This window comes from Magnolia sinica, chromosome 5 (assembly GCF_029962835.1).
Source record: "Magnolia sinica isolate HGM2019 chromosome 5, MsV1, whole genome shotgun sequence".
In the NCBI taxonomy this organism is placed as follows: domain Eukaryota; kingdom Viridiplantae; phylum Streptophyta; class Magnoliopsida; order Magnoliales; family Magnoliaceae; genus Magnolia; species Magnolia sinica.
Genome location: NC_080577.1, coordinates 98,394,576 through 98,407,790, shown reverse-complemented (window position 1 = coordinate 98,407,790; position 13,215 = coordinate 98,394,576). Strand labels below are relative to the sequence as shown.

The 13,215-nt window shown below is 39.1% G+C and overlaps 2 protein-coding genes across 15 annotated transcripts in view; one reads left to right on the top strand and one right to left on the bottom strand.

Annotated features, from left to right (window-relative positions):
* Positions 1 to 380, top strand: part of LOC131246397 (uncharacterized) — a 43,349-nt gene extending 42,969 nt beyond the window's left edge. For all 3 annotated transcript variants that reach the window (XM_058246496.1, XM_058246495.1, XM_058246497.1), the window contains one exon: positions 98 to 380. The gene's annotated coding sequence lies outside the window, so the exon portion shown is untranslated. The remainder of the gene's footprint in view (positions 1 to 97) is intronic.
* A 5,856-nt stretch (positions 381 to 6,236) lies between these two features.
* Positions 6,237 to 13,215, bottom strand: part of LOC131246395 (uncharacterized) — a 63,065-nt gene continuing 56,086 nt past the window's right edge. For 8 of the 12 annotated variants that reach the window (XM_058246483.1, XM_058246488.1, XM_058246489.1 and 5 more), the window contains 4 exons: positions 8,808 to 10,446; positions 7,857 to 7,944; positions 7,486 to 7,735; positions 6,237 to 6,626 (listed from right to left, as the gene is read on the bottom strand). In XM_058246483.1, the coding sequence (XP_058102466.1) occupies positions 7,696 to 7,735; positions 7,857 to 7,944; positions 8,808 to 10,446 (1,767 nt within the window). In that variant the 3' untranslated portion in view covers positions 6,237 to 6,626; positions 7,486 to 7,695. Of the gene's footprint in view, positions 6,627 to 7,485; positions 7,759 to 7,856; positions 7,945 to 8,807; positions 10,447 to 13,215 lie in introns of all 12 variants that reach the window. The other 4 variants (XM_058246486.1, XM_058246484.1, XM_058246487.1 and 1 more) reach the window with 4 other exon arrangements.

Sequence of the window (13,215 nt, the reverse complement as noted above, 5' to 3'; positions counted from 1 at the left end):
ACTTATGCAACTCTTCATTGTAGTGCAATTAAGTTCATTTTGGATATTTTTCTGGCAGTTAATTTACTCTTTTCTGAATTTATGATTTTTTGTGCAGTGTTGATCTGGAATACACTCTATCAGAAACTGGGCGGAGCACTGTTTTGTGGTTCATTCTACTGTCTGAAAAGGTGCGGGAGAAAACAAGAACCATTTTCATCTTTCTTTTGTTATAATGCTATGGTGTTTTGACAAGAACGTGGTATGTTAGTTTTCTCGTTTGGGACTTCCATTATCTGTCTGATTACAACTGCAACAGAATGCTTCTGTGATCTCTAGAAGTCTTGACAGCGATTGGATAGGAAAACATGGGATGATAGTAAACACCTCCTCATTCTATATTTCAGGTGCTTATTGCCCATCCTCTTGAAACTTTTTATTTATTTATTAATTCTCTCCTTTTAGGAGCGGTTTTGGTTGGAGAGAATCTATTGCTTATATTTTTTGTTTTTTAAATATCTTTATGAATTTGACTAGTGAGAAGTAGGATTCTCCAAAACATCCCTTGCAGGAATAGCCACTGTTTTGATCCCATTCTTTTCAGCTGGTGCTCATTGGATAGGATCGATCCTATCTGATTAAGTGGGAGCCAGAGCTGTGTTTATCAAAACAAGCTCTAAGTAGTTGGCATGCTTTTCAGAGATGAATCTACAATCAAGATCTAATCACCTATGAACTGTGGTATGCTAATCCAGCATGCCACTCATGTAGGATGTTTGTATCATGCAAACAGTAGGTCTTATGATTACTCATCTCGAAAATCAGGATCACGCATCTACAATGTTTATATCATGCAAACAGTGTTATGACTAATCTCCAAAATCAGGTGATCCGCTCATGGGATTGGGCCACGTCTGAATGTTAAGTCAAATTGTTGGGGGCCCATTGATTCCTGTGGTTTGGCCCTCCCAATGAGCAGACAGACAGCTGATTTGTGTGCCAGGTGATCTTCATGGTCGCACCTACTGGTAGCTGCATGGTATGGGTGTTGGCATGTTGGTGGGAAAGACAAGTTAGCATGCCTCTCCTGTAGGAAATCAGTTTTCTTTGCACCCGAGTATATATCTTGAGGGAAGGTGGTCTGAACATTCCTGTAGATGATTCTGCTGAGTCTTTTCAGTTTGTAATTTAGAGCCATATCAATGGTTGAGTCATTGTTCCAAAACTGGATGTATCGCCCTTTACAGTCTGGCTTCATGCAAGCGATAGGACCAATAGGGGCAATGCAGGCTTGCACACCCAAGATGCAATCTGTCTCACCATGTAGGCTGCAATGCTTGTGATGAGTGAAATGTTTGGCTATTCCTGTCATTACGAAGCGCTACTACCCTTTGTCCTTTTGTTTTGTTTTTATTTTTCTTGTGGTATAACGGAGATGAATGAGAATTATTTTTTTTTTCCATAAAAATTAATCCTCTCTCTCTCTCTCTCTCTCTCTCTCTCTCTCTCTCTTCCACATGGATTTTACTGATCAGTAATAATAATATTAATGCCAGGCATTTAGATGTGGTACACAATAAAATAATCTGGATTTATTCATAATAGTCTTTACATGTATTGGAAATTGGAACTGGAAGTTGGCCAATGGTGAGTAGAATGACCTGGTCCTTTGGACAAGCGGACCTTTGCTATGGGGAATAATCTGGATGCATGTGTGCTGCACAGGTGGGGGGTATTTAAGGAGGGTGGAATATACATGTCGGATTTGTGGCATTTGCGTCTCTCTGTAAAGGAGACGGTTTCTTTCATAGCCGTTATTTAAAAAATAAAATATACACATGGTTTACTGATCAAAAATTTGATGTAATTGGATGTAATAGGACATGAGCTGAGGTGGGCCTGAAAACATCCTTCAGATTGGAGGATTTTTTGGGTTGATAGATGAGTGGGCCTGTATTTTATTTTATTTTATTTATTTATTCTCAAGCTTGTATTTGATTTTGTTGGCTGCCTATTCAAGTGCAGAAAAGTTGTGCGAGAATGGCACATGGGACCCATGATATAACCGGTTCTCTTATTTGAACATTGGGCACCTAATTACTCTTTATGTTTTACTTTGGTGGGTGGGTAATCCAGTGATTTGTTCTTCCTTGGATGCCTTGCGGCAGTAAGATAATTATACCTAATGCCACTGAGCTGTTGCCCTATATATATATATATATATATATATATATATATATATATATATATATATATATATATATATCCAATTGACTTTGATTTCCCGACTTAATATATCTAATAATAAAGTTGAAATATTAGGAATGCTAATAAAACTTACAACACATTCATATACGGAAAAAGGTTCTATGAGGTCCAGCTCTGTGTGCCCCGCGGTGATTTGTTGGACATCCCTACTGTCAATTAGATGCACCCCTTCCATAGTAGATCATGGATGTAAAAATCAGTCCAATCCATGATTTTGGTGGGCCACACCAAAATCACGATTGTTCATAGGACTGATGTTTTATAGGGCCTGAGATGTTGTTCAGACATCCAGCCAATCCATCCATTGTGTTCCACTTGGATGATGGGTCACACGAAATTTCTGACCATTTCAAACTCAAGCGGGCCACACAAAGTGCTTCGGCCCTGCCATGATTCGTGTATTACATCCATTGTGTCCATTCATTAATTCAGATGATGCAGACCCAAATCCAAAGTTCATGTGGACTACACTACACAAAAATGTCGAGATTGAATGATAACCATTGAAAAAGTTTATCCTGTATTGTGGTCCACTTGAGCTTCGGATTGCCTGATTTTTGGGCATGTGCCCAAGATTGATCTTTAAAAAAAATAAAAAATGAATGGACGGCGTGGATAAAACATACATGTTATGGTGGGGCTTACAAAGTCTCTGTCTCGTAATGAGCTACTGAATAAGGTGGTGTTTTAATGTAATAGATGATAAATATACAACTACTCACATGAAATAGATGTTTTAGTCATGATTTCACATGGTTTTAAATAGTGTGGTCCACTCCAGGCATTATATTTCCAAAAGTTAATCCGACCATCAGGTGCCTGACTGCATTTGTTTTAGGCATAGGGCTAAAAATTCAAGTGGATTCATGAGTTTAGGCGGGCTACGCCAAGGAAAACAGTTGGGTGGGGCTCACCTTTAATTTTTATAGGTCCCACTATCATAATTATGTAAAATCCACCATGATCCCTCAGCTGTGCCATCTATCGTTAGGCCTAGTGCCCAAAAATCAGGTTATCCCATGATTTAGGTGGACCACATCAAAGGAAACATTTGGAGAGAGGAACATCCACCCTTGGCTTTTTACAATGCTCACCGTGATATATGTGGGCCACACAAGGGGAAACAATTTGGAGGGTGGATGTTTCTTAAACACTTTCCACTCGCATGGTCCGCTAGAATTATGGATGTGGTCGATTTTTTTTTGGCCTTGGGCCTAACGTGGGCTGATGCACCTGATGGTCTGAGTGGATTTTGGAAACACATCACGGTGTGGCTTGGGTCACAAGCCCACACCCTTTTGTTGGCGGTTAGCTTATATTGTCAATCTGAACCATCCATTCATGCATAGAACTAAAAGCATGCCATTCTACATGAATCACGCAGATCATATGATCCTACCCTTTGAATAGGGCCAATTTATTACAACAGTTGTTTTTGAGCCATAAATCACATGGATAGAATCATAACAAATACAAAGTGGGACCAATCTACTAGATGTAGTAGATATTTCAAGATGATGATTTAGACATTTTGTTTCTCTGGTCAATCTTGGCTGTCCATGTTATTGATCCGAAGCTTAGGATCACCCGATTAGCATGATATTTGCATTTAGTTGAAGGAAGAAAATAGTCTACAGTGCACTGTTTTAGGAGTCTTTTGATATTCGTTCGAGCAGTTCAGAGGGCGATTTCAGGGGAGGTGGATTCCTGTGATGTGTGCATTTTATATCCACACCGTCCATCCGTTTTGCCAGGCATGAGACAAAAAGATGAAGCAAATCCAAAGCTCAAGTGGGCCACACCCCATGAAGCAGTGGGGATAATGACACCCACCACTTGAAACCTTTTTAGGGCCCTCCGTAATGTTTAGTCACAAGGACAAATATCAGCTTGATCCAATACATCTGTGGCCCCTAAGAAGTATTTAATGGTGGGAATTCAATCACCACTGTTTCCTATGGTGTGGTTCACATGAGCTTTGGACTCGCTTCATTTCATTTTTGGGCAGCCCAAGAATGTGGCAAAACAGATCATGCATCGGGTTGAGCCCAAAACAACCTGCCACTAGGTAAAATCCCCTTCCGATTAAGGAAGAGTGGGCCAGCCTGATTTTCATGCCAGTTGATGATCTTCATATTGGGCCTATGATTGCATGATTCCTGATGACCCACACGAGTGTGGTGTATTTGTTGAAAAGATAAGCCTGCAGTATAAGTTGCGGTGGCCAAGCATGTCAGGAATCCTAGTCAGTCCTAGAGCTATACAAGAGCCGAACCAAGTGGAGCTTGGCCAAGCTCGGCCAGCAAGATACCCCGCTCGAACTCGGCTCGGCTTGGTCAGCAGCTTGAGCCAAGTTCAAGTTTAGATTTTATGATTTTTAATATATTTATATATATAATATATAAATATTTACAAAATATTTATATTAAGTGAACCGAATCGGGGTTGAATCGATTTGAACCGAGTCGAGCTCGGTCTAGCTCAGACTTGGCTCGAAAATTTTTCAAGGTAAAAAAATCAGCTCAACTTGGCTCAAAGCCAGTTTCGAGCCAAATCAGGTCGAGCTTTTCCGAGTTGAATCAAGCAAGTTAACCGATCTAACTTGGTTCATGTACAGCTCTACTTATCACAGACCGAATAAGGAATAGCGTGCTTCAATCTAAACCATCCAAATTGTGGGTCCCTCTATTAGTGCATTATGACTGAAGGAAGATAATCCAAATTGAAGGATGATCCCAAGTGCTTGATTTGGTGGACAGCTAAAAATGAGTACAAAGCTGTTCAAATTAATGAAAGAGAATTGTTCAATCAAGATAATTTTTGGGTGATGCATCATCTAGTGCGGGAATTGTAGCTCAATGCATGTATTGCAGTGATTAATTTCATGCACATGTTATGATGATGCATATGTATTATTCTTAGAATGGTAGACACTGCAGAACCATCCATCAAAGGGTCAGTCCACAATCACTCCAAATGCGTTGACAGGGTCGTGGTTTCCCAGCTTGGGCAATAAACAGTTGAATGGGTGGATGACTCAGTCACGTCATGATGAGTTGGATCAAGTTGACCAAGTTGTCGAGCTGACTCAACGATTCTTGATCGAGTCATGCTCACTTGACTAGAATCTCATTTAGAACTATGGATTAGAGCATGCAAGAAAAGCTGTGAGGTCAAAAGTTGGGTCATGAGGTGGATCTAATGATATGATTATACCATTGGCATTTATTTGTATTTATTGGAATTTACTACCTACGGCAACAGATTGAATAGACAGTATCTTTAATGGCAACAATTTCGAATAATCATTTATATATGAGGTAGTAAACTGAAAGGGAAATTTTATGGGATGGCTATAAGGCCAGCCATGCTTTATGGGACAGAATATTGGGCAGTTAAGGAACAACGTGTTCATAGAATATGTGGCTGAAAAGAGAATATTGACATGGATTAGTGGCAAGATAAAGATAGAACTAGAAATGAATGCATTCGAAGGAAGATGAGGGAAAGTAAACTTAGATGGTTTGGTCATGTGTAACAGAGACAAGAATTACGCTGGTTAGGAGTGGATTGACACCATTGTTCGGAGTGTCCCTAATCTTCACATGGGAGATTGATGCTTAAAGTGAACAAAAGTTGTCATGTTCCTTTTTTCCTGCAATGGATTTTTTTTTTTTGGTTGTGAGATAGCATCATATCCATGGGGTGATGCCATGAAGAGGTATGGATTACACCTAGTTAACCATATCTGAATGCGTAGACCTAGATTGAAACTCACTGCGAATAAAATCAAGGACTGCAAACAGTTGCAAAAGACGCCTCTGGGATTGCCTGTTGCCTATGGTCAACATTAGAAAATTCCTAATCAGGAGAGTAGCCAAGAAATACAATTAAAGCTCAGAAAGAGAGACACATTTCCAAGTCATTAATAGAGAATATTTACTTAGAAGCCATTAGAAAAATACGTTAAAGGTATTTAGTTATAGATAGAGACATTGAAAAATACATTTAGATCCCAAGAAAAGGAAGATTTTCAGCATGGATCATTCATTATTACACTTGCAAAGACAGCAAAAAAGCAGAGCTAATCTTCTAGCCAAAAGCCAAAAGAAGGAAATGGGCCTTTCCAAATTCAGGCTAATCAAAGTGTAATGCTTCTATAACAAAGATTAAGACTTCCTCCACAACTTACACAACTCATGGATATAGAACCCTTTGGGTTATGCTCCATAGTCCTTACTCCATGGCCAGTCCTTCACAGCCTTGCCATAGGAAATTTCTCTTTTAGTTCCCTTTTCATGTAAACCGAGCTTCATTTTTATTAAAATGATGAATCTCACTTGCAATATTCAAGTTCCTCTTAGCAAGGACGAAAGTACCTGCACATGTCCATTTGCATGAATGCTATCAGTGCGACACACTTGCAAAGTATCCAGGCAGGCCCATGGTGAATGCAGCTTAGGCCAAAACAGGCCAGTCAATTCATACATGAGCCTCACACGTATGAAGGAATGGATAATTGATGGTCCACCTACAACATACATGCGGCCCACAAATGGAGGGGCCAGAGCACATTCACTAATGTACTAAATGAACAGACTGGACTTCGCACATGTGCTCTACAATGGCATGTGGAGATGTGCATCAGCAAGTGCTCATTAATAAATAAACTACTGAAACAAAAGCATCACATGTTACATAATTGAACTGAATAAAGAGCTGGCTAGCATACTTCACGCGCTGAGAGCCATGTGGGTGGAACTTTCATCAGATCCACCCTGTCCATCAGGTACACTGCCTCATGTTCGCTTGGAACCCAGAAGTCATAACCATCCAGAACTCAGGTCACAGCTACCCGCAGCAAAAAGTTGGGATGGGATGCCCACCATTAGTTTTGAGTAGGGGCCACAGCCTGTTTATATCCCGTCCAAAAATTGGGATGAAAGAATTACCCAAGAATCAGAGTATTCCAAAACTTGGCTGGGCCACAGCACACGAATTTAGAGGTTTTTAGATATAATTTTATAGTGTGGCCCACCTAAGTATTGAATCAGACTCATTTTTGGGATCAAGGTAAAACAGAGATGCGCCTGATGGATGGGCTGGACTTGATGCATGTTAAATCGTTTCCCCCACATTAGAGAAAGTGACCCCAGTAAGTATCTACGTGAGGTATGCAAGTGTTTTCCCTGAATAAACACTAACAGCCAATGGATTTGATCCCTGGACTTCTCCTACCTGCCTCAAAATAAATGATACCTCTCTTTTCCTTTCAGATCTTGGATGCCTCTACTTTCCATGGCGTGCGCCCTGCTTCGAAGTAAATCCTGCACTATGAACTTTGCATGGCTGTCTTATGATCAACAGCTTAGACACACCCCTTTTATCAAACAAGAAGCCGGCTTTCCTTCCAAAATTATAGAATTCAAGAAACAGTTTACAGGAAAGCTATGACAGCCTCATCAATTCATTCACTCTTTCTATTCCACTGCAACAAGAAAAAGGATCTTTCTTTGGAAAGGAACAAAAAAGAAAAGAAAAAGAGTGACATATCAGAGTATTCAAAATGCAAGCATATAGGTCATTGTTTGAGATCAAACAACACGTACCTCTCTGGAAAAGAAGGCATTAGCTCTTTGACAGCTTGAACAAGAATAAGACCTATATCTTCCTTGGAGGAAGCTTGTGCTTCTCCTGCTGTACAGTACACAATAATCATCAAAACGGAGAACTTGTTAATACCAGAACAAGAGGTTTGTTCAGTTAACATGCCTGGCAGATCAAGTTGTCAGACATTATTCGCTTGGTTCAAAAGTCGGTCACACCTATACATCTGGGTATGAAGCCCTTTCTATCACCTGTTTGAACCAATCAAATCACATATGGCTACTTTTTGGCTACACGTGTGTATGGGCCTATTGTAGGTCATGTATACATAAATACATGTGTGCAGTATGATTTCATTATCTGAATTTTCCAAACTTTTTCTGGATTTTTTCTTGATCTTTACGTATGCCTTGTTGGCATGTGAGTGTTACCCACAGCCACAGCCAGTTGGGTATAAGACTAGGAGGATCCAGACCCAACCCATTTACCCATGGGTCAGGTCTAAGTGGAGCTCTCCAAATATCTAATTCCTTATTTTCCAGACTTCCTATTAAGCACCCTACGTCATGCTTTCTTCGAGCAGGTTTTAGATTGTAATAAATTGCCCTAAGAATGTAAAGGTTGGGTCTAGATCAGGTTGGGATCAGATCCATGTTGGGTCGATTTTTGGGTGGACCGAGCTTGACTAATTTAAAAGTCAGGTCCAGGTCTGCTTTGGGAGGATCCATACCAGAACCATTTGATAAAGGGGCAGTGTTTTGGACCTGGAACCAATCCAACAAGTCCAAATTCAGATCTGGACTTGTTTAGTGTTGGGTCAGATCCAATGAGCCGTCGAGCTGACCCAACCCCTAACTGTTTACATGTGGAATTTGTTTCAAGAACTTTTAGAACCATAGACAAGCACTTAGAATCTATTAAAATCAAGTTCAATAACAAGATCCTTTTGATACCTTGAAAATCTGAAGGAACTGATGCTCCACCTCTGAGATAGGATATTGTACTTGGATCAAAATCCATGCCCTCTATCTCTAAAAATGCCTCTAATAAACGGCCAATGAGTTGATGAGCAACCAGACTTGTCTTGTCACAGATATCTTGGATGGTGAGGTACCGGTTTTTGCTCTTGCTTCCTCCATCGTGCAGAGAACTTTCAGGAAAGGATTTTCTTGAACCCCCCATGTCATATGAGGAATCAAAGCCGTGCTGATAGCTTGAACTAGGCCCTGCAACCTGCTTAAGTTCAGGTCCTTCAGCAGAATTACCATTGAAGTTTTCAAAAGCCGTTGAGAGCTGGGGAGAGTCACTTCCATTGGCAGTCAAGACTAGTTGCTTACAAATAGCTGATGGTCTTGAATCCCCAACACTCTCATCATCTGAATGGGGCAGACGATCTGTTTGTCCAAACTGAGCATCCCCATGATGCAGTACATTGGAATATTCAAAATTGGGGGATTTTTTATCATTGTCCAATTCTTCATCATCATCATTTTCCGAGTCAACCATATATGCATCAACAAATTCTTGATCAATGTCATGACCTGGATGCAATTCCCATATCATCTGCCTCAGCTGACTGCTCAGATCCAGTACACATTCTAGCTCTTCCTCCATTTTCTCCTTCGAGAAACAGATACCCAGTTTTCGTCGAGAAGTTCTGTTGATAAAAGCAAGGGTTCCAAATAAAGAATTGGGAATCTCTAGTTCGCTGCATTCAAAAAGATATTCGGTCAAATATCTTCGAAGATGTATCCGAAAAGATCGGTTTGGAATTTCAGTCTTTGGGTCCAGTACAGCTTGCAAATCTTTTAGCTCATGATGCCTAACCTTTGGGAGGGACCGAAGAGCCTTCAGGATATCATTCTGCAAGGCTTCTACTTCTGGAGAAAAATGGAAAAACTCTGGAATGGGAAAAACAGAAAGTCCACATAATTCCTTGAGAGATAAACCTGCGACTGCCATTGCTTTAGCCAATGGTTTTGGCAGTTCATCTCTTTCATCAAGCCTAGATAACATCCTATTGCAAGTCTTCTGAACTTGTGCAAGCAAACGATCTTTACACCAGCCAGAGCGGATATATTGCAATTGAGGCATAGCTGGGGCACCTGTGAGCATTCTGCGCATTGCATTCAGTGTATGAAGACACACGTTGTCAAGTCTCTCCAACACCTTACTAGCAGCGGAAAGAAGAGGTTGTGAGACAGGGGTGAGAAGTGTCACACGATGTTCTCGAAAATTACTCGACTCCACAAACAGTTGTGTCAGCGGCTCCATCCACTCCACATTATTTGATCTTCTGAGTATGTTCGGAAGATGCTCTTTAATGACTTTTTTCATCATAGGACGGGTTTTCTCAAACTCAATCATGTTTCCTGAGGCAATATTAGCTAGACGGAATAGCCCATTGTTGTTCAAATCATCTAGCGCAGAATAAACAGCCTTTAAAACATCAGATGGATGGATGGTGTTGTTGCGAACCCCATTCATGCTTAAGTGTTGGAGATAGTCCTGAACCACATGATGCCCTTCTTGTTTACCAATAAATGCTCTAAAGGCTCTTTCTACAGAAGTTCTTACAGTCTCACTTGAAACCTGAATGAACACAAACACACAACATTAAATATATCCAAATGAAAGCAACAAGAGCCAAATTGAAAGGCAATACAACTATACCAAGCAAATGTATATGGCATTACCAATAAAAAAATCTATACCTTATGCAGCATATGTCAACTATGAACGATTACGCAAACCAATAAAATAATATGAATAAGGAAAGAGCACGTAGCATCTGATCCTTGCATGATTAGTTTCATAGCGCATAGATATTTTGTTATCTATTAAAAAGGCCGAGAGAAACTTTAACAGCAGCTAAAAATTCTATCCAAAACCAGAAATTAAATTAATTGCACTGGGTTGAATTTGAAAAGGTCTAGGATTACAGAGCGTCACATACACTTTTCTGTCCACCCCCCCCCCTCTTGCCGAGAAATTTGCAATCTCATTAGCTCCTCTGTGTAACATGTGCAAACAAAATGCTCGTCTTAGCACTTGGATCATGAATTCCAACAAAGATTAAGGAGCGTCTGTGTTTTGCTGGCTGGGATCTTCATCTCAAGTGGACCATGGAGCTTAGGAGGGTGGATTCTGTAGGGTCATCTTATAAGGCTTAAGGCAACAGGCTCTAGTGATACAACAAAACCATTACTTTTTTTTTTTTTGAAAGATAACAGCAAAACAATTACTGCTTTATTTATTGTTTAATGTACCGATTTGATCCATTTCCAAAAGTACTTTGGTGGCATCTCTGCGGGAAAAACCTTAGAGATTCATGATAGATTAATAAAAGAATCACGCCTTAATACCTAATTCAAAGTTTCGGGTTTAAAGTCACATCCAACCTGGAATTTCTAGTTGAATCACACCACCAATAGGAGCCTCATGCCCAGAGTTAATCCAATACGTAGACATATATATATATATATATATATATATATATATATATCTGTGTGTGTGTGTGTGTGTGTGTTCACGTGTGGACCATGACTCTCTTATTCCTCATTCTACTTTTTTTTTTTAAAAAAAATCCTCTTTTGCCCTTCGCACTAAGGGGACTGTAATTTGGCAATTCGCTTAATATCGAAGAGAAAGGGTTGGACATCCAACCCTAACTATCTTTCTCTTCCCAAGTGCTTTATTCTCTCTGACATGGTATCAGAACGAAAAAGTTCATAAGGTTTCTATCTAATATTCTCTCCTTGATATTGTTCTCTCTCATTTTCTCTTCTCAAAATTTCTTTCTCAGTTTAAGAGTCTTCATGGCTTAATCACCGATCGAATGTGATTCATGAGGAGGGATCTTGTGGCAAATTTTGGATTTTCTTTCAAGGATTTTTGGACATTTAGATTTGATCAAGGTTTTAGGTTGTCTTCTTCTAATATATATCTATATATATATATATATTTCTGATTATTGTATATTTCGAAATTTGAAGACGAAGAGGCTGCTTGGTGCTAGATGTGAGAAGGATGGATCATACATCATTCAAATTCTTCAAGTCAATTTAGTGTCTTATTGTTGAAAAGGAAGAACTTTATACTTGGCATTTTCGGTTTGATCATCCTTCTTATTTAATCTTACAGTCTTTGTTACCTCGGTCAATTGAGTCTAGTGATGTCAAGAATTTACAATGTGAGGTTTGTTTTTTAGCTTAGCATCACAAGTCTGTTTATCCTCCTGTGAAAAGAAAGTCTAACACAAATATTTTTCATTGGTTCTGTGTATGAGGTCCAATTATCATTGCTTCTAATGCCTTTAAATATTTTCCCTTTTATTGATGACACTTCTCGTATAATGTAGATTTATTTGATTAAAAATAGAGATAAGGTTGGTTCCATTTAAAAGGCGTTTCATGTTTGGGTTAAAAATCAATTTAATACAAATATTACCACTCTCTGAACCGATAATGCAAAGGAATATATTTTCAAATTTATAATCTCTTTAAGAGCACATTATCAATTCTCAAACCACTTGTGCACATATCCCGCAACAAAATAGAACTACCCAAAAAAAGAATAGGCATCTCCTAAAAGTTATTTAGAAGTTATTTGTGCTTTTATCATTGGTATGTCTCTTCCTAAGTCCTTTTTATCAGAAGTTATTCTTACTGTTTATTATTTGATTAACCACTTGCCTACTACCGTTCTTTTTTATCAATCTTCTATTCAATATTTTTCGGCATTCTATTTTATTTCTAAAATTTCATTGCGTGTCTTTGGGTGTATTTGTTATGTCTATAATACTAATCTCACCAAAATAAATTGTCAAATCAGGCTATCATATGTAATCATGGGTATTTGTCCTTTTTTTTAACATTGATAGTTTTATTAAAGAGAGGCCACAACCAAAAAATACAAAAGAAACAAAAGAAAAAGAAAACTACGACTCAAGCCAACTATTAGGGAAATAGGTAAAAGCCTTTGATACTATCGCCCATTCCAACTCAAGCCAACTATCTTGGGATATTAGTCTTCTCAAAAAAGGTATGAGTATTTTGACCCAGTCACTAAGAAAGGTTGTCTCCGTGGATGTGAGTTTTTTTTAAGATGCTTTGTATTTTTCTAACAGTCAAGGGGAGCGCAATTCTACGGCTCTTCTTATTCCTACTTTTGAGTCTCGTCCGATTGTTTCGGTTTCCCCCATTCCAAATGGGTCTTCTAAACTTAAAAATGTTAAAGATAAGGTTATTCCTTAATAATAATCAGCTAAACAAGATTTAAAGGTGTATTAAAGAATGATTTTTCATACTCCAGTATTCCCACAGGCCACCACAAAGCATTCTTCGTTAGTGATAGGTATTG